We start from the raw sequence: 24787 nt of genomic DNA on the forward strand, positions 1-24787 counted from the left end.
AACCTTGGAAAGAAGATCTAACAGGCACAGTGCAGAACTGCCTGGAAGCTCCAGAAATGGTCCCAGCTCTAAAGCTAGGAACTTTAAGCTCATCATTATGCAGGCCTATTTTTGACTGATAAAGGACTGAAGTAGGAAGATTAAGAATAAATCTTGCAGCTAAGGGAAGTACCAAAGGGTTGGTGGGCTAGGAAATTGAGGCAATGAAAGCCATGGGGTACAGTTACAGTCTTCTGGCCTCCAGAAAGCAAAGCAGATTCATCCATGCTAAAGGTTCCAGACCTCTCTACTCAGCAGTTTCTCATTGTTGTCACCCACACATGGATAAAGAACACAGCAAGCTCTGAGAAGGGAAGGACATTCTAAACACAAAGCAGTCATCATACTCACACAGCCACTATGCTGCTGGGACCCAGTACAACAAGGATCCAGCAAGAAGGCCAACAGCATCCTGGCCTGTATCAGGAATAGTGTGGCCAGCAGGACCAGAGGTGTCATTCTGCCCCTGTACTCAGCACTGGTTAGACCACACCTTGAGTATGGTGTCCAGTTCTGGGCCCCTCAATTTAAGAAAGATGTTGAGGTGCTTGAACATGTCCAGAGAAGGGCACCAAGGCTGGTGAGGGGGCTGGAGCACAGCCCTGTGAGGAGAGGCTGAGGGGGCTGGGGTTGTTCAGCCTGGAGGAGACTCAGGACAAACCTTATTGCTCTCTACAATTATCTGAAAGGAGATTGCAGCCAGGTGGGGTTGATCTCTGCTGCCAGGCACCCAGTGACAGAACAAGAGGACACAGCCTCAAGCTGCACCAGGGCAGGTTTAGGCTAGTTGTTAGGAAGAAGTTCCTCACAGCAAGAGTGATTGGCATTGGAATGGGCCACCTGGGGAGGTGGTGGAGTCACCATCTCTGGAGGTGTTTAAGAGGAGGTTGGATGAGGCACTCATTGCCATGGGTTAGTTAATTAGAAGGTGCTGGGTGGTAAGCTGGACTCAGTGATCTCAAAGGTCTTTTTCAGCCTGGTTAATTCTGTGATTCTGTAATTCCAGGCTTCATTACCCTGTGAGGTGGTTGGCTACTATTTTTGAAGATGCAGTTCTTCAACCACCACCAAACCTCTCAGCTCCCAATAGATCCTCCCAGCCACAGAATTCAACCCTGTGCTCACCGTGCCATCATCCCCAGCAGCATCACAGCAGCACGACGCTCTTGAGGGGAGCACTGAGACTTCCCTGTGAATCGCTCCCAAAGCAGCTGGATCACAGCAGGATTGATTTCATCTTTCTGCACAAACTCTGAGACCTGCAAAGGAAACGCAATAAACAAGGAGAGAGAGGCAGGAGGATGGACGTCACAGCAACAATGACAATGAGTGCAACAACTGCCATTATAAGGCAGACATCCAAGATCACAAACACAACCCAAACCCATGTACTCACTATTTCTTCTAAGCAGTCTATTGCTCCTTGTGATGCATCCACCATGATGAGAGACAGAGATTGCACCAGCCTCTGGGCCCCAGCCCTTTGGAAAGGGAAGAATAACATTTCAAAATAAAGAACTGTTGCAATTACTCTGAGGACATCTATTAAATAACAGAGCTGATCCACGGGGACAGGAAAACTTCCCTCCTTTCACAAGCTGGAGTGCTCCAGCTCAAGTGCCAGCAAGCACAACACAGGCTCTAAGTTTCGCTGCCGTGTGCACTGCTGCTCCTCCTGGTGCTCAAAGACCCAACGAGAGATGTCTACCAGCCATGTCCCAGCTGGCCCTCAATCAGAACTCAAAGTACTACTCCCCAGCACAGAAGAAACTGTATTCACAGAATGGTTTAGGTTGGAAAGGACCTTGAAGGTCAGCTAGTTCCAACCCTGTTGCCATGGGCAGGGACACATTCCACGAGATCAGGTTGCTCAAGGCCTCATCCAACCTGGCCTTGAATAGACCCTTCTCAGTGGTGTCCAGTGACAGGACAAGGGGCAATGAACACAAATTGTAGCACAGGACAAGGGGCAATGGGTGCAAGCTGGAGCAGAGGGGGTTCCCTTTGAACACAAGGAGAAACTTTCTTCACTGTGAGGATGGCAGAGGCCTGGAGCAGGCTGCCCAGAGAGGTTGTGGAATCTCCTTCTCTGGAGACATTCTAAACCCACTTGGATGCATTCTTGTGTGACCTGCTCTGGGCGATGCTGCTCTGGCAGAGGGGTTGGAGTGGTTGATTTTTGGAGGTCTCTTCCAACCCCTAACATGCTGTGATCTTAGACATAGGATGACCCCATGGGAACAGTTAACTCTCAAGGAGGACAATAAATATTAACAATAACATTTTTGAAAATCCATTCACTGTGGCAAATCAAGAAGGCTGCCAACAACACAAGCACTCAGAACTGATACTGCAAGTTTCTTGACACCCACAGGCCCTCTGCAGATCTTCTGGGCACACTGTCCTGGCCTTTGCATGAGAGTGAAGTTTATCAGAATGCTGAGCAGGAGTGCTTGCTAACAGACATAACTACTGAGAAAATAGGTCTGAGTCTCCTTCCATAAGGTCTCAGATGGATTTTTGCTGGGTGAATTTCATACGTGTGAACACCCCGACAAACCCAGAGAGAAGGTCAGTGGCAGGTCCCACAGGAAGACTGGAACAGTCAGATATTGAATCACAGAGTAACTTCAGTTGGAAAACACCTTTCAGATTATTGAGTCCAACCATTATCCAACTTGATAAAACTGAATGCTAAACCATGTGCCTCAGCACCACATCTCTGCCTCTTTTAAACACCTCCAGGCATGAGGATTCAACTACCTTCCTGGGGAGCCTATGCCAGTCCTTGAGAACCCTTTCACAACAATCTAGACCTTCCTAGGTGCAACTTGAGGCCATTTCCCCTCACTCCTTAAGAGCAATCTTTTTTACTACGGATAAGAGACCAAGACCCACCTCGTGCCAATCTCCTTTCTCAGAGATGTAGAGAATGAGAAAGTCTCCCCCCAGCCTCCTTTACTCCAGACTAAACAATGCCACTTTCCTTAGCTGCTCCTCACCAGAACTGTTCTTCAGACCATTCACCAGCTTTGTTGCCCTGCTCTGGACCCACTACAGCACCTCAATGCCTGTAGTTAGGGGCCCAAAACTGAACCCAGTCTTCCAGGCATGGCTTCTCCAGTGCTGTGTACAGGGGGACAGTGACTGCTCTGGTCCTGCTGGTCACACTACTGGTGAGCCAGGCTAGGATGCTGTTGGCACATAACCTCACGTTTCAGCTCAGCAGGAAACATGGCAGCTTGCTTGTCCCTTCCTGTCCATACCCCATCCCCAAGAGTCCCCCAAAAAGAAGAAAGGTGCGAGTAAGGAGCAGGAAAGAGAGCAAAGCCCAAAAGGAGAGCGGCACCTCTGCGATTCCTTGCTGGGACTCAGGTAGAGCTGCCTGTAGGCGTTCAGGACAGCCTCCTTGATGCCAGGCTCCTTTGACCAGATGAGGGGCAGCATCCTGCGGACTCCGAGCAGTGCCTGGGGCACCTCAAACTGCGAGACTTTCACAAAGAACTCAATGGCTTCCTGCACCACTGTAGGGAGATGAACACTTGTGTTAGTGCAGCTCTCTTCTAACCCCTATTAGAGGGGCATTAAAACTAATGTGTAAGTGCATTGCCCTCACAGCAAGCATCTGAGATTTAGATTGGATGTTAGGAACAAGTTCTGCACCATGAGGGTGTTTTAACATTGCAACAGGTTGCCCAAGGAGGTAGTTGAGGCCCCATCCCTGGAGATATTCAAGGTAAAGCTGGACAAGGCTATGAGCAAGCTGATTTAGTGGAGGATGTCTCTGCTGACTGCAGGGGACTTGGACTGGATGACCTTGGGATATGCCTTTCAACCCAAACCACTCTATAAGAACATTCACAAGAGCCACAGTAATGACTAGAGGAACCATGCACTTCCCCTGCTCCCAGTGACACCAGAAGAAAGAAAGAAACCAAAATCTTTAGAGTTTTAATTCTAAAACCTTAATCTGAGCAGACACAACCCTTAGCACTACTCCCTCACTCCAGAAGCAAACAGCATTTCAGCTGCCCACTCAACTTGCCTTCACAGAATCACAGAATGGTTTGGGTTGGAAAGGACCTCCAAAGGTCCAGTCCAACCCCCCTGCAGTCAGCAGAGACATCCTCGAATAGAGCAGCTTGCTCACAGCCCTGTCAATTCTGACCTTGAGCATCTCCAGGGACAGGGTTTCAATCATCTCCCTGGGCAACCTGTTGCAGTGTTGCAGCACCCTCATGGTGAAGAATTTGTTCCTAACATCCAATCTAAATCTGCTCTTCTCTCATTTCCAACCATTGTCCCTCGTCCTGTCCCTGTAGGCCTTTGCAAACAATCACTCTGCAGTCTTCTTGCAGCCCCCTTCAGGTACTGGTAGGCTGCTGTTAGGTCTGCCTGGAGCCTTCTCTTCTCCAGGCTGAACAACCCCAGCTCCTTCAGCCTGTCCTTTCAGCAGAGGTGCTCCAGCCCCCTGATCATCTTCACGCTCCTCCTCCATCGGGTCCATGTCCTTCCTGTGTTGAGGGCTGCAGAGCTGCACCCAGCACTGCAGGCTACAGCACAGGACAGTGCAGAGGTGGAAAATTAATCTGCACAGCCATAAGAAAACCACTCCACGACAGAAAACCAACCAACACCCCAAACCCAGGTGTTTATGTACAAGATAACAGGCAGCCTTCAACTTCGAAGGACCTGTAGACACAGAACTTAGGAGTTCATGTTTGTGTTGTGTGTGCAGCTGATGATATCCAAACCTTGCGGGGAAAGCAGCACACACTGAACATGAGTAACAGATGAGTCCTTGGTACAAAGGAGATTCAGAAATGCCTGCATGAAACTAGAGTACTGGATTGCCCAGATCCATCTGTACCCCAGAACTGTGCAAGTAGCCCCAGTAGATGTGCCTGGACAGTGGAGAGGCAGAAGCTGTGACTCCTCTCCGCTTCAGCCCCCTTGGGGTGCTGATTCCTAATAAATACTTTTAAAGGTCTAACTGGTTACAGTAATTCTGATGTTAGACAAGAACAGCTGAATTAACTCAGTCTGCTCACCACCACCTTTCACTACAGCACAGAGAAAGACCAGGCCATAGGACCCTTGTAGTGATAGAACAAGACAAAATGGATTGAAGCTTGAGGAAGGCAGATTGAGACTGGAGTTTAGGAAGAAATTCTTGGCAGTGAAGGTGGCAAGACACTGGAACAAGTTGCCCAGAGAGGTCATGGATACCCCTTCCCTGGAAATGTCCAAGGCCAGGTTGGATGAGGCCTTGAGCAACCTGTTCTAGGAGGCAGTGTCCCTGCCCATGGCAGGGAGGTTGTAGTAGATGATTGCAGAGGGTTGGAACTGGATGATCTTCAAGGTCCCTTCCAGGAACCTAAGCCAGTCTATGAATCACTTTTATCTAAAGAATAGTTTAAGGAGAGGTGAGGTAGATAAGAAAAGCTGCTCAGAGCTGGAATAACACCTGAAGCTGCATTAGGACACCAAGCAGGTTACAGAAACCAGCTTCAGTGGCTATGCTTACTTTGGGAGAAGTTTGGCTGAGGTGAACATATATCCTCTTCCACAGGAGCTTCCAAGTATAAAGCAATTATGGTCAAGCAGATTTTAAACCCATTTTCAGCCTTGGTAGTTACAATGAGGTTCCTGGAGAGCTCACTCAGAACCTAACATAGCCCCTTCATGACACTCATTTAGATGGTGCTTCTTTTTCTGCTGTCCTGGAAGCACCTGTGACATCTGCTTAGTGAAAGGCAGCTCCTCCAACCTTTTCCTCTTCACCACTCCTACATCTCCTCTCTAGCAAAGGGAAATGGTGAAGAGGGATCCCCACAGGTCTTTCACCCACCTGAGATGGAGTTCTCATACATCATCTTGCTGATCAGGCCCATGGCTTCTGTGATCTTTTCAGAGAAGCTGCAAGCATCTTTCAGGTACTGCACCAACATCTGCTGTTTGAGCAGCTCCATCTGAGGCTGCCCTTCCAGGACAACTTCTCCACTGTTAGGACTACTGTTGCCATGTGGAGGATCCTCATGGTTCTCATGTGGGTGTGAACCTGTACAGCATGGATACTTGTTTGAGAGCAATACTGAAGACACAAGAGACAGACACAGTTCAGGGTATTTTAACCCTTCTTTTTCCACCTCATTGTGATACCTTCCAAGAGCCAGGAGACAAAGATGAAACCTTGGCATGCTGTAAAGCAAGTTTCATTACTACACTGCAGAAAGGCCAGGTCAGTAGAGGAGTGGAGAAAGGCATGGCCCATTTGGGATAAACTCCATTAAAATGCTGAAGGGGTTAACTTGAACTTGACAGCTCCCCATACGTGGATGAGGTCCTGAATGGAAATCAGGGCAGAGTAGGGAAAAGCCAAACACTACTTCTCCCTATCAAAGCTTGTACAAATGTGGAGAGTTTATGAAATTAAGGTGCTTTTTAGATGGCAGACTTTTGATAGAAATGAGCTCAGGAAACCTTCTTCTGAAACACATTACCAAAGGCAAAGCATGTGAAGTCTGAGACTTGAGCCCCAGGTAAGCCCAAACACTGCCCGAAGGCAGTTCAGGATAAACATGTCCCACCACCTGCTCAGGAAGAACTCCTGATCAATTCAGACAGGACAGAAGGCCATGAATTACCCATGTGAAGGCAACAGAAGTGCACTTTTACTGAGAACATGCAACTGTTCCAGCCAGAAATAACTAGGACCAAGATGATCTAGCCAAAATGCCAGGCCACTAGACAAGGAAATTATTCAGAGATGGTGCAGCATTATGAGCTGTCAAGTACACAGAGCAAGTCCCACAGGTCGGAAGATGAAACACGGTATTCCAGAGGGTTTTGGTCTAGCTCTGGCATCAGCCTGGACTTAGGGAAGAGACAGAGGCAGCTAAATTAGTTACCTATATAAAGTCTCTTCAGAATACCCAGGATTGTTGCCTCCTCATTTTCCTCTGTGGGGCCAGTGAAGGGCTCCTGCCCCTGGAAGCAGCTCAAGGCCTTCTGCGTGAGGCGGGCTGCACGCCTGGACAACGACATCACCCAAGAGAGCATCAGCAACCCGTCAGGGCAGGACACAAGGGAAATAATCCAACCCTGCCCCAAATGCCTGGGAAAGTGTCTCCTGCCAGTATCTCGTGCTGAGTGCTGCTGGGAATCTCTTCCTACAGAGTTAGGTTACTGGAAATCATCCCTCTAACCTGGACCTCAAACAGAGAATAAGAGAGTGGGACATCCCTTGGCACAAACACTCCCACAAACTAGAGAACCTTCTTACTTGTAACTCAGCTTCCTTAGCAGTGCAGTGATTTGCTCCAATGTACTCTCCACTGTTTCTCCAACTTCCACCTCTTCCTCTTCCAGCAGCGGTTGAAAGACCTGCTGTGTGGCAGCACTAACTTCTGGCAGCATTGCCTCCCACTCTTCCTCTGGAATGATCACTGGTTCTGTTAAGAAAAAGAGGGAATCAAGAATACAGAGACTCAAATGAGAGCCTAAATGGGGAGAGAAATTCTCTTGGAACTTTGGAAATCTAGGGGTTTTTCTTGTTTTTTTTCCCCACAGGCAGGCACTAATCCTATTGCTGATCCCACACAGATAGCAGTAAGAATAGAAAAGAACTCTTTGGCACTGCCCCCACACAAAACACACACACTCCCCTCCCCAAAACAACAAACAAACCAGCCCCAACAACAACAACAAAAAAAATCAACCCAACCAAAAAAACCCACAACCTCCAAAACTGCTGAACCATCATTTAATATTTAGTGCTTTGTAGACAGGACCAGGTCCAAGGCTAAGCAAGTTTAAATTAACACCTGACCAAAAATCACAGCTCAAACAGTCCTTGAATGGATGAAAGTGAAAATGTGAGAGGTGTTAGCAGGTTCTTTTAGCTGAATGGACTGTTGAGGTAGATATGGATATTGAGATGCTATTTTTGTAACACCACTGGATGAAAACCTGTCCTGACTTTAATTCCAGTTCCTTAGCCTCACTGTCTCACATGAGTTAAGATCTGAGATGAAAGCCAGCACAACCTGGAAGGAAATTTGAGGAAAAAACAAAACCCTGGTAGCCCTGGGAAGGGGAAAGAGGAATAAGGGAAATTACCTGCTGTGGTTCTGCTACGGTCTTTCATTTCTTGCAATTTCTGCATCTCTTTCTTCAGTGGCTCAGCCAAGTCAGCACAGTTCAGCTGAAGATGCCAGGGAGAAAAGAAGTACGTCATTTAATTCTCCTTTTTCTGAAATCTACAATTCTCTTCCCTTTTTGTTGTATCCCTGTTGTTGTTAGAATCAGCCAGGTTGGAAGAGACCTCCAAGATCATCCAGTCCAACCTAGCACCCAGCCCTGTCCAATCAACTAGGCCACGGCACTGAGTGCCTCATCCAGTCTTTTTTTGAACACTCTTCTGCCACTCCCTGTTTTAAGCTGTCAATTCCCTCAGATAACCTTGGTTTTGGATACTGGAATAGTAGACTGGCCTTCAGCCTGGAATGGGAACTGTTGTAAACTGCCAGTCTGGGGCTCAGAACGTGCAGCCAAACATAGAAAGCTGCAGCTCTGTGCAGAATAGTCTAAAAGACTAATTTTGATTCTAAGTAAAGAGATCCCACAGTGGATTAAAATCAGACTGCTCCAGGGTTTTTTCCCAGACACATCCCTCCTGGCCTTCAGCTGCTGGTAGCAACTACATCAAGTGAGGAAAGAGCCAGAGAAAGCAAGATCTGAACCTAGGCAACCCAGAAAGCATCCACCTGCAGATTCAAAGGCCATGTAGTCCTTCCCTCAACACAGAGAAAGCTGCTGCCCTGGCTATATTCTGCAGCAGCTGTTCAGCCTGCAAAGGCACCTAGCAGATCCATCCCTGGGGTTGGACATGGGATTACCTTGCCGTAGAACGGATTGTTGGACAGGAAGGCAGCCAGGAGCTGGATGGCATTTTTAACCACAGCCACAGCTTTGTCTTTCAGACGCTCGACAACCAGCGGCACCAGGGAGCGGAACAGAGTCAAAGGCAGGGCCTAACACACAACCAGAGCACAAAGACAGCAACAGGATTGAAACGCAAGAAAAAGTCTTTTGCTGCAGACACCTTAACAAACTAAAAGGATAGGATAGAGTTAGAGAGTTGTATCTTCTGGCCCAACCTCTGCTGAAAGCAAGGACTCGGGTTAGTTATCCAGGGTCCTACTGAGTTGAACCTCAAGTGTATCTAGCAAGGGTGATCTTTTCCCCCAGCAACGTCCAAAAAGAACTTGCATACTGTGCTCCTTCCCTCTAGTCTGTTCCAGGAATGAAAAGCAGCGTTCAATTTCTGTTCCCAGATTCCCTCACCCCTAGAAACCTTGCTCTTGGAAAGAAAGAACTGCAAAAGAACCCCAGTACACACAGATAATCCCTTTGTCTGCTGAACTTGAGTCTCTGCATTCAAAGAGCAGGGGATTCCCCGGGGAACCGGAGTGGCAGGGCTGAGCGCGGCAGCGGCTTACCCTGCACTGCACGATGCGAGTGAAGAGCTGCAGCACGCGGCTGCGCACAAAGCTGTTCACATCACAGACGTGGGTCTGCAGGATCGCCAGGAACTGGTCCCGAGCGTCACGGGCAGCCTCCTCCAGCTGGTCACCGTTCAGCATCTGCACCAGCACCTCGGCCGCAGCTGACAGAATGGCGTTGCGCAGCACATAGCTCTGCAAAGAGAAGAGCTCTTGAGCCAGGAACAGGCAAAGATTGGACTCCCTGTGCCAACAGCATTTGGGCCCTCTGAGTCCCAGGCTCCAGCCTTCAGAGATTTTCTCCATTATGGACTCTGTGTTAATATTGGGTGAGCATGGCTATGCCTGCAAGCTAGAGTAATCCAACCCTGCTAGCCAGCCAGAAGCCAAGAATGGATAAAAGAAACTCTTCTGGCTTTTCAGAGCAGCTTAAAAGGCAACACAATGACAAAGTCCTTAAGTACTGAAGAACAAGGACAACAGCTGGGATCTCAGATCAGTGAGCAGTCTCCTGTACTCTGACATGTGAGAGTGATAGACAGTGGATATGCTTTCTGCTTCCTTTGTATCAGAACCTGCTGAATTTCAGTGCAGGTTTTGGCTTCTTGCTCTCTGTGAAATAAGTTCCAAGATCTGCCTTCAAAGGAAAAACTGGATAGCAGCACTTCCACCTCCCACCAGCCTCCAGACAGGTAATACTGTGGGAATTTACCTCCCCATCCAAGTGAGGCAGGAGAACACTCATGTTGGAGAGCACCAGAGCTGGAGTCCGTTCTGCCAGCTCAGTTATAAAGACAGCATAACCCTTGACTCCAGAAGCATCACGGGACAGATCCTGGGGACCTTTCTGTCCAATTTCCCTGTACAGAAAGATTAAACATGGAATAGGGTGCCTCAAGTTGCTACCAATAGAAGGACAAGCTTCAGGATATTTTTAACTCACCTTAGCAATTCCCCCACCAGACTTTTCAGACCATATTCTGTAGCCCAGAGGCTAACAGCCTGTGCAAACACTGGGGCTACATGTTCAAAGTGGTGCAGCATCTGTGTGATCTTCACAGTGGTACCTTTCACACAAGAGAAGGAAGAGGTCAGAGAAAGTAATTGTGAGTGGCTCCAGGAAGAAGACTGAACTAAGAAGTTTAGAAGACTAAACTGAGAGGGAACTCACTGAACGTGCGAGTGTAGTGACCCAGAGCTACAGCAAGCAGATGAGTTATGGCCTCCCGTGTGGCCCGGTGCCTCTGAAGACCTATACTTGGATTCTCCAGGATACGGTAGCAGCTTCCTGTTATCAAGCTAAAGTCACAGAAGAAAAGATAGTAAAGCTCACAGTCACAACTTAGACCACCATGATTCTAGCACACTGCACTAAACAAATGTATCTCTCAAGGGAGATTCTCCAGTACCCTAAAAAAGCCTGAGCAAACAATATCTGAATTCTCAAGGCCTACATGGCCAACACCAGAACAAGAGGACACAGCCTCATGCTACGCCAGGGGAAATTTTGGCTTGAGGTGAGGAGAAAGTTCTTCACTGAGAGAGTCATTGGACACTGGAATGGGCTGCCCGGGGTGGTGGTGGAGTCGCCGTCCCTGGAGCTGTTCAAGGCAGGATTGGACGTGGCACTTGGTGCCATGGTCTGGCCTTGAGCTCTGTGGTAAAGGGTTGGACTTGATGATCTATGAGGTCTCTTCCAACCTTGGTGATACTGTGAAAGGAGTTCCATAATACCTCTTTTCTGCCTTAAGATGGTTTCCTCAGTTTCCCAGCAATCTGCACCCTACATGACTATACCTCACTAGCAAATTTAATATTTAACCTTTCCCTCCAGTACACCACTGTCACTCACCACACTTCGCCATACACTCCATTCCATACCTGACAAACTCTTCTTCTATCACCAAACCACTCCAAAGCTGACGTAGATCCAGCTGCAGCAGCTGCAAGAGCAGCCGTAAAAGAGACACTCTCTCCTCTTCCCACAAGAATTCAGAGGTCTTGGCACTTTTCTTCTTATTCTAGAAAAGAGATTACACAAGATACAGCAGCAGCTTCACATAAAACACACCATCACCACCTTGCTCCCTTCAAAATAGAAAATCACTGTTAAATTCCACAGCACAAGGGAAGCCAAACAGATGTCACCCAGCTGGAGGTCTGTGATGCCTTTGACAGTCCCCTACAACATCCTTCTCTCTAAGATGGAGAGATATGGATTGGATGGGTGGGCTGTGCAGTGGATAAGGAATTAACTGGATGATGGCATCCAAAGGGTAGTGGTCAGCAGCTCAATGTCCAGATAGAGACTGGTGACAAGTGGAGCCCCTCAGTAGTCTGTGTTGGGACCAGTGCTGTTCAATGTCTTCATCAGTGAGAGACAGTGGGATTGAGGCACCCTCAGCAAGTTTGCTCATGAAACCAAGCTGAGTGGTGTGGTTTGCATGACTGAAGGATGGGATGGCATCCAGGACCTGGAAAGGCTGGAGAGTTGGGATGAGGAGGATCCCATGAGGTTGAAGAAGGCAAAGTGCAAGCTCCTGGATCTAGGTCAGAGCAACACTAGATAAGAATCCAGGCTGGGGGATGATGAGAGCAGCCCTGCAGAAAAGGACTTGGGGGTGCTGCTGGGTCAGAAGCTGAACACAAGCCATCAATGAGCACTTGCGGCTCAGAATCATAGAATCAACCAGGTTGGAAGACACCTCCAAGATCATCCAGTCCAACCTATATCACCCAGCCCTGTCCAGTCAACTAGACCATGGCACTAAGTGCCTCATCCAGGCTTTGCTTGAACACCTCCAAGGACAACAACTCCACCACCTCCCTGGGCAGCCCATTCCAATGCCAAGCACTCTCTCTGCCAACAACTTCCTCCTAACATCCAGCCTAGACCTCCCCCAGCACAACCTGAGACTGTGTCCCCTTGTTCTGTTGTTGGTTGCCTGGGAGAAGAGACCAATCCCACCTGGCTACAGCCTCCCTTCAGGTAGATGTAGACAGCAATGAGGTCACCCCTAAGCCTCCTCTTCTCCAGGCTGCACACCCCCAACTCCCTCAGCCTCTCCTCATAGGGTTTGTGTTCCAGGCCCCTCACCAGCTTTGTTGCCCTTCTCTGGACACCTTCCAGCACCTCAACATCTCTCTTGAATTGAGGGGCCCAGAACTGGACACAGTACTCAAGGTGTGGCCTGACCAGTGCTGAGTACAGGGGAAGAATGACCTCCCTTGTCCTACTGGCCACACTGTTCCTGATGCAGGCCAGGAAGCCATTGGCTCTCTTGGCCACCTGGGCACACTGCTGGCTCATCTGCAGCTACTATCTACCAGTATCTCCAGGTCCCTTTCTTCCTGGCTGCTCTCCAGACACTCTGTCCCCAGCCTATAGTGCTGCTTGGGGTTGTTGTGGCCAAAGTGTAGAACCCTGCACTTGGCCTTGTTCAATCTCATCCCATTGGCCTCTGCCCATCCATCTGGCCTGTCAAGGTTCCTCTGCAGGGCTCTGCTACCCTCCAACAGATCAACACCTGCTCCTAGCTTGAAGGCCAATGGCAGCCTGGGCTGCATCAAAAGCAGCATGGCCAGAGATGGAAAGAGGTGATTCTGCCTCTCTGCTCTGGTGAGACCTCACCTGCAGTGCTATGTCCAGCTCTGAGGTCCCCAACACAAGAGAGAAGTGGTCCAGAGGAGGGCTGGAGCACCTGGAGACAACAGAGCAGATGGGCAGAATCACCTCTCAGCCTGCTGGCCACACTGCTTTTCATAGAATCAACCAGGCTGGAAAAGAACTCTAGGATCATCGAGTCCAACCTATCACCTAAGCCTTCTAATTAACTAAACCATGGCACTAAGTGCCTCATGTAGCCTCCTCTTAAATACCTCCAGGCCTAGGGTGCCATTGGCCTTCTGAGCTGGAAATGCTCATTACTGGTTCACGCCCAGCTTCAAGATCTTCTCAATTTCCCCTGCAGTGCACAAGAAGCTGGGAGGGAGCAGGGCCAGGACAGCTGACCCAAAATAGCCAGAGGGATATTCCAGACCACAGAACATCATGTACAATACATAAACTGAAGATTTGGCCTTGAGGGAGGTGTGGATCACAGCATGGGTGGTGAGAAACTGTATTACACAGCACTTGTCTTTTTTGATTTCTCCCTCTTTTACCTATATTCCTTTATTATTACACTATTACTGCTTTTAGCTATTGTTCTTATCAGAACTCAGGAGGTGGGTTTTATTTCCCAGATTCTCTTCCTCATTCCACTGGAAAGAGCGAATAAACAAGGGGCTGTGTGGTGTTTAGTTGCTGCTTGGGGTTAAACCATGACATCACTTTGACTGTTTTCCACATACAGTTTCACAGAAATAACAGCACTGCTCTTGGTGGTTTAAATAAACCCAGCTATAACATCTGGTAGACGCCACAAAGCTCAGCAAGCTTACATTTGTCCTACTTTAATCATCTTGGGTTCACCCCAGTCCCCTCACTTACCTTCCCAGCGGGATCGGTTTCCGGCAAACCACACTTGTAAATTTCCATTTCAAAGGCATCCACTAGACCAGTCAGCAAGTAGCAGTTCATCTTGAGAGCATTAAGGTGAGCAGTGCGGTCTGCATGGCTCAGCCCAGAGTCAGACAGGATGGTAGGAAGCTCGTTGGAATGATGGGTCACCACTGAAAAGAGGCAGAAAGTCATGAGCACTCGTCGCTAAGCCTCTGAACCATTCCTCCCCTTTGGAGACTCAGAGCAGCCATCAGATTACCAAAGACTTGTGCTCACATCTCACCAGCTTTACTGTGGGTTGGCCCCTGCAACCCAAACCTTGGATATGCTGTCCTATCCTATTCCCACAGCCTCCTGTCAGCTCAAAGCAACACTCACTCAGAGCTGATGTTTCCTGAAGATGTATTTTCCAGGGACACGAGGAAGTGGATTTTCTGTTGGCCTGCCCTTACAGCGAACATGCACAGCTCAGCATTGCCCACCAAGATTACAGACCTGTATTACTGGAATGGACTGAGGGTCCAACCCAGCTGGTTGAGTCACATTAGCCTTTATATCATCATTTTGCTGCCAAAGTAGTGTAACCTATTATTTCTGCTGCAGCCGACACCCACCTTTCATCATCAGCTCCACGGCGTCTTCCTTGATAACGGATTCTACAGCTTGGAAGTGGCTGCAAGGCAAAGACAGTGTGCGAGGGCTGCGAGTGAACCTCTGCGAGCTGCATGAGCGCCCAGGCACACCAATCTATCCACAGCCCTCCTCCTCCGCCCGGCTCTGCTCCGCTCCCGCTGCCGCTGCCCTCACGCTCCGCGCCCGCCGCGGCTGTACTCACTGAAGCAAGCTGTAGATGGAATCGAAATGCTGCAGCACTGCCAACGCGCCCTGCGCTCGAAAAGCGTCCTGGAAGGCTACGAACAGAGAAGGAAGGAGAGGAGCCAGTCACGGACATGAGCCGTCGATAGGACCTGGCCGCGCCAGGCCAGGCCTGCGAGCGCAGGGGAGGAGGTGAAGGGGCTCACCTGTGATAGCGGGCGGCAGATCGCGGACGGACACCACCTCCTGCACGACATAGCGCCCAGAGCCGCTGCACCGCAGCAGGTCAGCGGGAGCGAGGGGCACGCAGAACTCCCAGGCCATCGCCGCCGGCACGGCACAAAGCCGAAGCTGCCGCCTCAGGAAAGGCCTCGGCGCTCAAACCAGCGCGGGGCAGCGCTCGCCCCCGCCCGGCCTATCAGCGCCCAGCACAGCTCTGACGCGGCCGCGCCTCGCCCAATCGCCGCTCCCCGTTCGGCCGTTAGCCGTGACGCCACTGCCGCGCCTCGCCCAATCGCCGCTCCCCGTTCGGCCGTTAGCCGTGACGCCACTGCCGCGCGCCCCCGCTTCCCGGCGGCCCCCGCGATCGGCAGGGGCGTGGCTGCAGCCGCAGTCACGGGGCGGGGCCGCAGCGGTACCGTCCTGCAGCCCCCGGGCGCAGCTGGGCGCCCCGCGGCGGCACCCCCATGGCGGCGCTGGTGCGGGCGGCGGTACGAGCCGCGCTAGCCCCGGCAGCGTCCCTGCTCCAGCCCAAGCGAAGCATCAGCGGTAGCGGGGCGCGCTGGGAGCCTGTGCGGCCTGGTCTCCCCGTGCCCCTTTCCTCGCCCCTGGCAGGGCTCACTCGGCCCTTCCGCATCAAGGAGCCCCCGAAGCGTAAGCAGGTGGATCGGTGGACGGAAAAACGGGCCATGTTCGGGGTCTACGATAATATAGGGATACTGGGTAAGAGTCCCCTACTCGCTGCCAGGGAAGGAGGCGAGGCAGACTGGACCCATCTGCGGGCAAGCGGCTCCTGCAGCAGCAAGAAGGTGTGGGGGGGTGCTGGAGCCAGGTGTGTGGGGAATAGCCTCTGTGGCCTGGCTTCGACCTGTCTGCCTTGCTTCTTTGTTCCTAGGCGGTTTCCGGATCCACCCGAAGAGCCTCATTGTAGGTCCTGCGTGGCTGCGAGGCTGGCGGGGTAATGAGCTGCAGAGATGTATCCGCAAGAAGCAGGTGGTGGGAGATCGGATGTTTGCAGACGACTACCACAACCTCAACAAGAGGATCCGGTTCTTGTACAGGCGCTTCAATCGCACTGGCAAGCACCGCTAAGGGGCGACTCTCTACTAGGCATGTAGAACATAGGTGCATGGCAGCAGGGTCAAAATAAAGCCAGCTTTCATGTGCTCGAGTTCCTAGTGCTTTCTGAAACCTGTGCTCTGCATTTCTGGCCCAGCCCCATGGTCCTGCTGCTGCTCCCAAGACTGTTGTCTCTGCACATTCTGTCCCCTCAACCATGTCTGGCCTGTCCACATTTAACAACCTGCATCCCTGAACTTCACACAAGAGTAATCTTGTACTCCTTTTTTTTTTCTTGTCCAAGCTTTTAGCGTCCTTTCTGTGTCTGTGCCCCAGGTTCTGACATACATCACAGAATATTAGGGGTTGGAAGGGACCTCCGAAGATCACTTGAGTCCAACTCCACTGCCAAAGCAAGATCGTCTAGGACAGGCCATACAGGAACACATCCAGGCAGGCTTTAAGGGTCCAGAGAAGGAGACTTCACAACCTCACTGGGCAGCCTTCTCCAGGGCTCTGTCACCCTCACCACACAGAAGTGCCTTGTCATGTTGAGTTGGAACCTCCTGTGTTCCAGTTTGTACCTGTTGTTCCTGGTCTAATTGCTGGACACCACTGAAAAGAGCCTGGCCCCTTCATCTTGACACCCACCCCTCAGATATTTATAGCCATTGTTAAGGTCTCCTCTCAGGCTTGCCTTCTCCAAACTAAACATCCCCAGGCCCCTCAGTATTTCTTCATAGCAAAAATGTTCAAGTCCCACTATCATCAATTTCAGTATGCTCCAGCTTAGGAGTTACCTGCTGACTTGATGTATCTTGTTACACAGTAATGCTACTCTGTCTTCCAAAGCATTTGGTTGGAAGCAGCAAGGAATGCAAAAACCTTCAGGTCTAGGAAGGTGAAGCCAATCTCTGTTTAAGCAGATAAAGTCCATGTTCTCAGGAACAGGTGGCAGACCTCTTGCCAAAAGATGCTATGGATTCAGCAAATGTGCACAGATCCAAGTGAAGATAGAGCAAGTACCTTGAAGAGTGGCTGGGAGTTGTATGTAAGTATGATGGAAACTGAAAAAGTGATAGAGAAAAGCATCTTGCAGTTGTCACCTCTTGGTCCCTAAGCACCAACTTGGCAAGGGGCCTGTGGGCAGCAGTTCCATAAGCTCCATCTTCTGTTAGTTATCAGAATGGCTTTCAAACTGTGGTGGGAAGGTTGACAAGCTACAGACAAGCATCTTCCTAGGACTTGTTCCTTCACCAACTTGTCTGAAGGCACAGCTTAAAACCCCTTCGAGTTCCACTGAGTTTAGTGCTAGGTACCTTCTTAACCCTTGATAGCCCTATCTGCAGTCACACCCCCATGTTAAGTCTTCATCTTCCTTATAGCCACAATCTTTTAGCTCCCAGGCTGTAATTTATAATGTACCTGTTTTGTGTAGCTAATAATCTGCCAGGTCATAGAATGCCAGGGGTTGGAATTGACCTCTGGGGATATCTGGTTCAACCCCTCTGCTAGATAAGGTTGCACATGAACATGGCCAGGTGGGTTTTGAAAGTCTCCAGAGAAGGAGACTACAACCTCTCTGGGAAGCTAGTTCCAATGAAACCTGCATTCTAGATTGTGCCAACTGTTCCTTGCCCTGTTGCTGGGCTCCACTTAAAAGCTTCATCCTTCACCCTTTAGATATTGATAAGCACTGTGAAGAGCCCCTCTCAGCAGGAGGGGTCTCTCAGCATTGCCTTGTCAGAGATGCTCTCATACCTTCATCATCTTTGTGGTACTCTGATGGACCCTCTTTAGTAATTCCCTGTCTCTCTTGAACTGGAGATCCCAAAGCTGGACAGTACTCCAGTTATAGTCTCACCAGGGCAGAACAGAGGAGGAGAACCTCCTCTCATCTGCTGGTCACACTCTTCTTAATGCGCCCCAGGATACTGTTGTTCTTCTTGGCCATAAGGGCACACTTTTGGCTCATGATGAACTTGTTCACCAGGACTCCAAGGTCCTTCTCCACAGAGCTGCTTCAGAGAAGGTCAATCCCTAACCTGTGCTGGTGCGTGAGCTTATTTCTCCCCAGTGTGAGACTCTACACTTGCCCTTGTTGAGATCCATGATCTTGAAGATGTGACACTTATGAAAGGAAAAGGTGTGAACCAATTGCTTGTCCCCCTACTCACCACAATTGCCACAGAGAGGCTTCTTGTTCCAGTATGCTCCTGACACTCGTTTTGTCCTGCAGGATTCTCCCTTCTGATCCAGCTGATTTCTCAACCTCTTCAGAGGGGAAGCCCATAAACGTGTAGCTGTTTAAGGGGATGATGGACCCTGATTTCCCCCGGCAGAAGCCTGAACGCAGCTGCTTCAGGGACCTGTGGAGGTCCCCTTTGACACCGTGCTGCATGATGGAAGCGAGCCAGCAGCGCCGTGTCTTCATTGCGGGGACAGCGCCGACAAACGCACTTACAGGCACGGGAGCCAGGAGGTAGCTGCCCAGCCCCACGGTACGGCACGGGCACGGCCTGTGCTTCATGACGGAAAACCGGAAGCAAGGCAGGTAACGGTGCTCCGGCCCTGCCTGGCCCGAACGGAGCGCGGCCGGTCCGGCGGCAGCGTCCCCGCAGCCGCTACAGCCTGGCAGAGACGCGGTGCGGGCCGCAGCCAGTGCAGAGCGCAGGGCCCTGCCCGTCTCCACAGGGCACCTCCCTCTGGCGGGGCTCTGGAGCGCTGATTGGCCCTCAGAAGAACCCAGGAGCGGTGCTGATTTGCTGCTCCCTTCAAGTCCCGCCTGCGGCCACTTCTGATTAGCCGGTTTGCTCCAGGGGCGGGACCTCGAGTCCTAGGAGAGCCGAGCCCCCGGCGTGTGTCTCTCGGGAGTTGCGGGCAGCGAGGAGGAGTTGTTAGTTGTGGTGTGTTCGGCCGCTCCTGTCCCAGCTCTGCTATGTGAGTGTCCACCCTGCTGTGGGGCTATGGGAAACGGGAGGGAGTGGGCTGGGGTTGGAGCTGAAGGCTGCATTGCAGTAGCCGCAGGCGCTGCTTCCCGCACCGCTGCCCAGGACATCTCCGTTGCCTAGGCTGTGCCCTGCCGAGGTTCCGCAGAGCTCACGGTGTGAGAGTGGGTGGTGTGCCGCCCGACGGCTCTCTCCTCCGGGGCTCCCGCTGCGCTGCCTTCTCTCGGTGCCCCGTCCCCTTCCGTCCTCCGGGGCCTTGCGGCAAACCATCTCCTGTGGTTTACCTATGTGCTGCCAGGCAGCTGTCACCCTCCTCCCCGACCTTCCGGAGGTCGGGCGCTACCGCACTTGAAACCCCTTCCCCTGCTTTGTGTCTGCCTTCCCTTGCTCTTATCCTCTGCTGCGCTTGTTCCTGGATTTTCCCAGAGTTCGCCTGCTCCCGGTCCGGGGGGCATACAGGGGCGGTCGAGGCTCTTAGGCCTGTTGCCAGCACTGCCCCAGCCTAGGGGCACTAAGGTTCAGGTGGATTCGGGGAGGTGGGCAGCGTGTGTGTAGCTGCTCTCCCTTGAATAGCTGTTTTTCCTCTTTGCTTGTATGTGTGTTTCCTTAGGTCTGACCCAGCTCAGCAACCTGCTTCTACAGCCCCTGAAGGGGAAGCCCCTGGTGGGGGTCCCCCTGAGCCACCCCCTAATCTGACCAGCAATCGTCGGCTGCAGCAGACAGAGGCTCAAGTGCAGGAGGTTGGTAATTCTGCCAGCCATGCTGGCTTGCTTTAGGCTGCCTGGACTGTTCTCCTGCTCTGCAGCAGCATTGTTCTTGGCACACCTCTGTTGCTGAGGGTGGATATTCTTGGCGTGCCAGTGCCAGGAATACATTTAATACTCAATTAACAAAATGTGGTGGCAGACCTGTAAAAGGAGGCCATAGAGATTGCTTTGTGTTTAAAAGCTGCTTAATTGTAGATATGATTTTATAAGAAGCAGGCCTGTCAGATTTTCAGAACTTCATATTGTGCATCTTGTACAGCAGACAGCTCAAGGAGGACTTGAAGGTGTCAGTTGGTGACAAACTCACCAGGAGCCAGCAGTGGTCACTGGCAGCCCAGAAGGCAGCTGTGTGCTGGGCTGCATCCAAAGCAGGGAGAGCAGCAGCACAGGGAAGGGATTCTGCCCCTCTGCTCTGCTGAGCCCCCACCTGCAGCACTGCCTCCAGTTCTGGTGTCTCCAGCATAGAGCTGTTGGAGGGGGTCCAGAGGAGGCCACCAAGATCATCATAGGGCTGGAGAACCTCCCCTGGGGGGACAGGCTAACAGTTGGGGCTGTTAAGACTGGAGAAGAGAAGGCTCCAAGGCTGCTTAGAACAGCCTTTCCAGTACCTGAAACACCTCCAGGAAAGTCAGGAAGGAACTTTTGTCAAGGGCTTGTAGTGATAGGAAGAAAAGGAATGGATTGATGCTTGAGGAGGGCAGATTGAGACTGGAGATCAGAAGGAAATTCTTTCCAGTGAGAGTAAAGAGACACTGAAACAGGTTGCCCGGGGAGGCTGTGGATGCTCCTTCCCTGGAGGTGTTTAAGGCCTGGCTGCATGAGGCCTTGGGCAACCTGTTCTAGTGGGAGGTGTCCTTGCACATGGCAGGGAGGCTGGAGTAGATGATCTTCAAGGTCCCTTCCAGCCTAAACCATTCTATTAATCTATTTAATAAGACTTAAGGAAACAAGCTTATGCGCCTCTTAATCCCTGCCTGCAGCTTCAAGGGCGCAGTGTGTGCGCAGCGCGGTGCGGGCCACCCTTGCTGGCTTGCCAGCGGCCGCGGTGTGGCTGCTGCCGTGCAGTGCCGCGGCTGTGCCTCGCCGAGGCAGCAACGCTCCGAGTTACTGCCCTGCTCCTCCAGGAGTGAGCATTTGTCTCACCGGCAGCGGTGCCTTAGGCTTGTTGGAGAGCTTTTAAAACTAGCTTCAAGTCTAGGATTTTTTTTTCTCCCCCACTTGAAAGCTGTTTCTTGTCCTGACCTTTTGTTTCTAAGGTCAGTATCTCAGTGGTAGTTAGCGGCCAAGTTACCTCTTCTCCTTTTTTCACCCCTCAGTACCACTGTTGCTGCTGCCCTCCTTTCTGCAGGTGGTTGATTTAATGCGTGTGAATGTAGACAAGGTGCTGGAACGAGACGAGAAGCTGTCGGAGCTGGATGACCGGGCTGATGCTCTTCAGGCTGGGGCTTCGCAGTTTGAAAGTAGCGCAGCAAAACTCAAAAGGAAGTATTGGTGGAAGAACTGCAAGGTGAGTCCCTGGTGTCATAACCTCCTTCACCGGGAGGTAACTGAACTTCTCCTCTGCTGTAGGACTTGGAGAGGGTAGTTGGGTCTCAGTGATTTCAAATGCTTAGGATTCTTTCACTGTGGAAGGACTTTGAGGCTTTGGCTGTCCTGCCTGTTGGGTTCTGGCTGGGAAGTTGTGAACTTGTCAGTCTGTTCAAAGTACTACTGCTCGACAATCTCTTTCCAGATGATGATCATGATGGGAGTGATTTGTGCCATTGTGGTTATGGTGATTGCAAGTAAGTATTGAAAAGCCCAGGATCAAGGGTGAAGAAGCACTAACTACTTTAAGCTCTTCCTTTTTGGTTTGAGATCTTGGAGGGTCTTGGTTAACTTCAGTCTTTGGGGAAGGGAGGTGGAGGTAGTGGCTGGAACTCCCACACTTACTGTGGCCATGGTGTGCTTTGCATACTGACAGAAGGAGTTGGGGGTGGCCATCATTGTGGAAATAAGCGATTTGTCTGTCAGGTCAAACCCGTAAGTATGAGGGGCATTTACCTTTGAGTGGGTGGGTTGGCAAGCCTGTTACCTGCTGGGGGGTTTGGAGGGCTCAGAGACCTTTGTAACTTGGCCTTTTGTTCTTTCCTTTTTTCCTATTGCTTTGTCTCCAGTCTACTTTTTTACTTGAAGGTAGCTCCTTCAATCTGCCTGTCACCTTGCCTGTTTCCTTTTGCCCCAGATCTTTCTTTCCCTTTCACCTAGCTTCTTCATTTCTTTCTGTTTAATTTGTCTAGAACTCTGAAGCACTCTACTAAACATGGTTAGATTCTTCAACAGCTGCTGCAGCTTTAGGCAGGGTCATCTGAGTTTAGAGGAGAGGGAAGTAGAGGATGAGCAGGCAGGTATTGCTCCTGCTTTTCTGCAGAGAATCCTTGCAGTTTAATTTCATAGGAGCTTGTCAAATAGTGCTTGGGCGAGTTCTAGGAAAATCCGGATGCCTTAACACAGTGCCTTTGGGAGTGAAGGACTTCAGCATGTGAGATCCTTTAGTATCCTGCCTCAAAGGAGTGGTAAGCATGGCTTGAGCTTTTCACTGAGCTGCTGAAAAACAAAGGCAGGTTTGTGCTGCTCAGCTGCTGTGAGCCTTCCGACTAAGCTGGATGTACTGATGTAGATTCCTCTAGTCATGAGCACTTCAGTTATGTATTCTGCCTTGTCCTGATCTCCAGAGCACCTGCTGTCTGAACGTGGCCACTTTGGTTATTTTAAAGGAGAACCTACATGATTACCTCAGTCAGGTGCAACAGACTAAACACAGTGAAGTGAAAGGAGTTTTGTTGCTGTCTAAAAGGCAGTGTTGGGAGTGAAACCTCCTACTAGAAGGAACGAAAGACCAACAGTAAGGAATGTGGTGGGGGCAGGGGTCTTGTATCCCTTTCATCTATGCAGACGCCAGCCAGGATCCTGTGGCTTTTTACTGTCCTGTAGCTTTTTCCAAGTCGTTGTGGGTAGTGGTGGAATTTGGAATGGATGCTTTGGTTTTGTGTTACTGGGTTGAATGAGAAAGGAAGTTCTACTACATAGCAGATGCAGATGAAGGAGTTTGGAGGTACTACAGACATCTCAGTGAGTGGCTTGGTCAGTTTCAAGACTACCTTTCCTGTTTCTTCTGCCACAAAGCCCTAACTTTCAGCAGGAGCTAGAACACACTTGGAATGGTTAGCTAGGGATTCAGAAATGCTGCTCTGGGGGTGGGTATTGCGAAGTGACAGCAGATGTTCCAGGTCAGCAGTTCAGATCTCTACAGATCTTGCCTATCAAACTGCAATCTCCTATTTGCCAGGGGTTCTCTTGAGTTTGATGGTCCTCACTGGAAAGAAACTTGCAGTATGGAATGCTGTGGCTCTCTGTAAGCAAGCCCCCTGTTCTTCTCTGTCTAAAATAACAAGTTATCAGTTGCTTGAATGTGGTGTCTTACATGAGGCTAAATGAGCTGCCCTGCTCATCAGTTTGAGGAATGTGCCTCTTGGGGGAGGAGGGGTAGTGGGTTTTGTGTGTTTGGTTGTGTGTGGGGTTTTTCCCACAAGCTGAGCTGTAGCCTGTACATAGACTGTCAAGAGGGCACTCCTTTTTATTTGGAAAACTCCTGGTTCTAGAATACACTAACATCTGTCTAGGCTTAAGAGGATGTGGGGAGGCAGGGGAGACCATCACAGGTGGGAGCGAAGTAGTAAAGCTGAGAGGAACAGATGCTTTTTGTTTCACTGGGTTTGCTGGGGAATGCCCCCTCGGGGCATCTTGGGGGGGGGCTAGGTTTTGCATGCTGACCTCCATGCCCTAGCATTTCATTTGCGCTGAGTTCATCTCCCTGCAATTCCATCCCTCTCCACCTTGGGTGAGGGCAGAGGTGAAGATTTGGAGTGAAGCAGCACTCGTTCCCTGAGCACTTCCCTAATTCCTTGTGGAACTGAGATGTGATGGATGGTCAGAAATGCATCTACTGAAGAGGAGCCAGGGCCTGCTTGTTCTACTTCTTGCTGTCATTTTAGGGGGTGGGCATGCAAGCTTGAGGCCCCCAGACCAGCAATTCTCTTGAACTCTTCTAAACAAGCCTTTGGTCCACCATTACTCCTGTTCTTCTGGGGACAGAGGTCCTGCTAGGCTAACTCTTCCATTTCTTTCTTAGATGTTGTATGTCACCTTTTCTGTTTCCTTTCCCCTTATTTGTGTCTTTATGCATGGGCAAAATCACCAAGGGGCTCTGTTGTCCACAACATTACAGCCACTCATGCAGTTTATTTCCTCCCTCTATAAACACAGCTGTTATCTCCTGGCATGTTACAGCTCTTGTACTTTAAATGGTCCCTAAGAAACACCATTCACCACCTTATGGAGTCTGTCTGGTCTGTCAGTGGCTGGGGAGGGGTTGGGACACCAAACTTGGTTTGGAGTATCTGTTTTTTTGTCTCTGGCACTTCCATGCTGTACACACAGCTCAAGTTCTGACAGTTCAAAACAGTGGCTGGTCTTCCACTGCAGTGATGGTTGCAGCTGCACTGCAGCACCCTTCTGGATTGGCTGGCTGCTAAATCTGTAACAAGTAAGAATCAGCAGCTCTGGGGGAAAAGGCTGCCCAAGCCGACTCTACTTCCAACTACTGTGCAATGCATGGAGAGGCAGTCCCTGGGAAGGTTATGTTACTGGTAGCTGTAGTCTCAGGCTGTGCTGCCTTTGGGGTTCAGTAAGCTATCCTGAGATAAACCCAGTAAGTAATTCTCCAGAGGTGTTGGTATACATGTTTAGGATCCAAATGAAGCCCTTGAAGGTAGGATGCTGTTGACAGATTTATTCCAGCCGTGCTCTAAAATACCCTTAGTGTGTCCCCTTGTTTTGCTCAGCCTTTTCTTCTCCAGCCTAAACAGCCCAAGGGCTCTCAGTCTTTCT

General features: G+C 50.5%; 3 protein-coding genes and 1 non-coding gene across 4 annotated transcripts in view; 2 read left to right on the forward strand and 2 right to left on the reverse strand.

Annotated features, from left to right (window-relative positions):
- Window positions 1-15442, reverse strand: part of NCAPD2 (non-SMC condensin I complex subunit D2) — a 38466-nt gene extending 23024 nt beyond the window's left edge. The window contains exons 1-17 of the mRNA XM_064155911.1: window positions 15072-15442; window positions 14885-14960; window positions 14664-14722; window positions 14038-14219; window positions 11427-11566; window positions 10717-10844; window positions 10489-10612; window positions 10258-10405; window positions 9543-9740; window positions 8940-9074; window positions 8161-8245; window positions 7325-7493; window positions 6951-7072; window positions 5891-6100; window positions 3389-3563; window positions 1436-1520; window positions 1165-1298 (exon numbers count right to left, since the gene is read on the reverse strand). Coding sequence (XP_064011981.1) covers window positions 1165-1298; window positions 1436-1520; window positions 3389-3563; window positions 5891-6100; window positions 6951-7072; window positions 7325-7493; window positions 8161-8245; window positions 8940-9074; window positions 9543-9740; window positions 10258-10405; window positions 10489-10612; window positions 10717-10844; window positions 11427-11566; window positions 14038-14219; window positions 14664-14722; window positions 14885-14960; window positions 15072-15189 — 2288 coding nt within the window. The 5' untranslated portion in view covers window positions 15190-15442. The remainder of the gene's footprint in view (window positions 1-1164; window positions 1299-1435; window positions 1521-3388; window positions 3564-5890; window positions 6101-6950; window positions 7073-7324; window positions 7494-8160; window positions 8246-8939; window positions 9075-9542; window positions 9741-10257; window positions 10406-10488; window positions 10613-10716; window positions 10845-11426; window positions 11567-14037; window positions 14220-14663; window positions 14723-14884; window positions 14961-15071) is intronic.
- On the reverse strand, window positions 14295-14617 carry LOC135182156 (small nucleolar RNA U85). Its single transcript, XR_010305069.1, has one exon. It is a non-coding gene; the product is annotated as a small nucleolar RNA U85 (small nucleolar RNA).
- A 19-nt stretch (window positions 15443-15461) lies between the features above and the next one.
- Window positions 15462-16255, forward strand: MRPL51 (mitochondrial ribosomal protein L51). Its single transcript, XM_064155912.1, has 2 exons — window positions 15462-15807; window positions 15980-16255. The coding sequence occupies exons 1-2, from the start codon at window positions 15552-15554 to the stop codon at window positions 16174-16176; spliced, it is 453 nt and encodes a 150-aa protein (XP_064011982.1). The 5' UTR covers window positions 15462-15551; the 3' UTR covers window positions 16177-16255.
- A 2636-nt stretch (window positions 16256-18891) lies between these two features.
- On the forward strand, window positions 18892-23371 carry VAMP1 (vesicle associated membrane protein 1). Its single transcript, XM_064155917.1, has 5 exons — window positions 18892-19083; window positions 19702-19831; window positions 21207-21365; window positions 21591-21642; window positions 22015-23371. Coding segments are annotated over exons 1-5 (360 nt in total). The 5' UTR covers window positions 18892-19081; the 3' UTR covers window positions 22032-23371.
- The last annotated feature ends 1416 nt before the right edge of the window (window positions 23372-24787 follow it).

Source organism: Pogoniulus pusillus, chromosome 15 (assembly GCF_015220805.1).
Source record: "Pogoniulus pusillus isolate bPogPus1 chromosome 15, bPogPus1.pri, whole genome shotgun sequence".
Lineage (NCBI taxonomy): Eukaryota > Metazoa > Chordata > Aves > Piciformes > Lybiidae > Pogoniulus > Pogoniulus pusillus.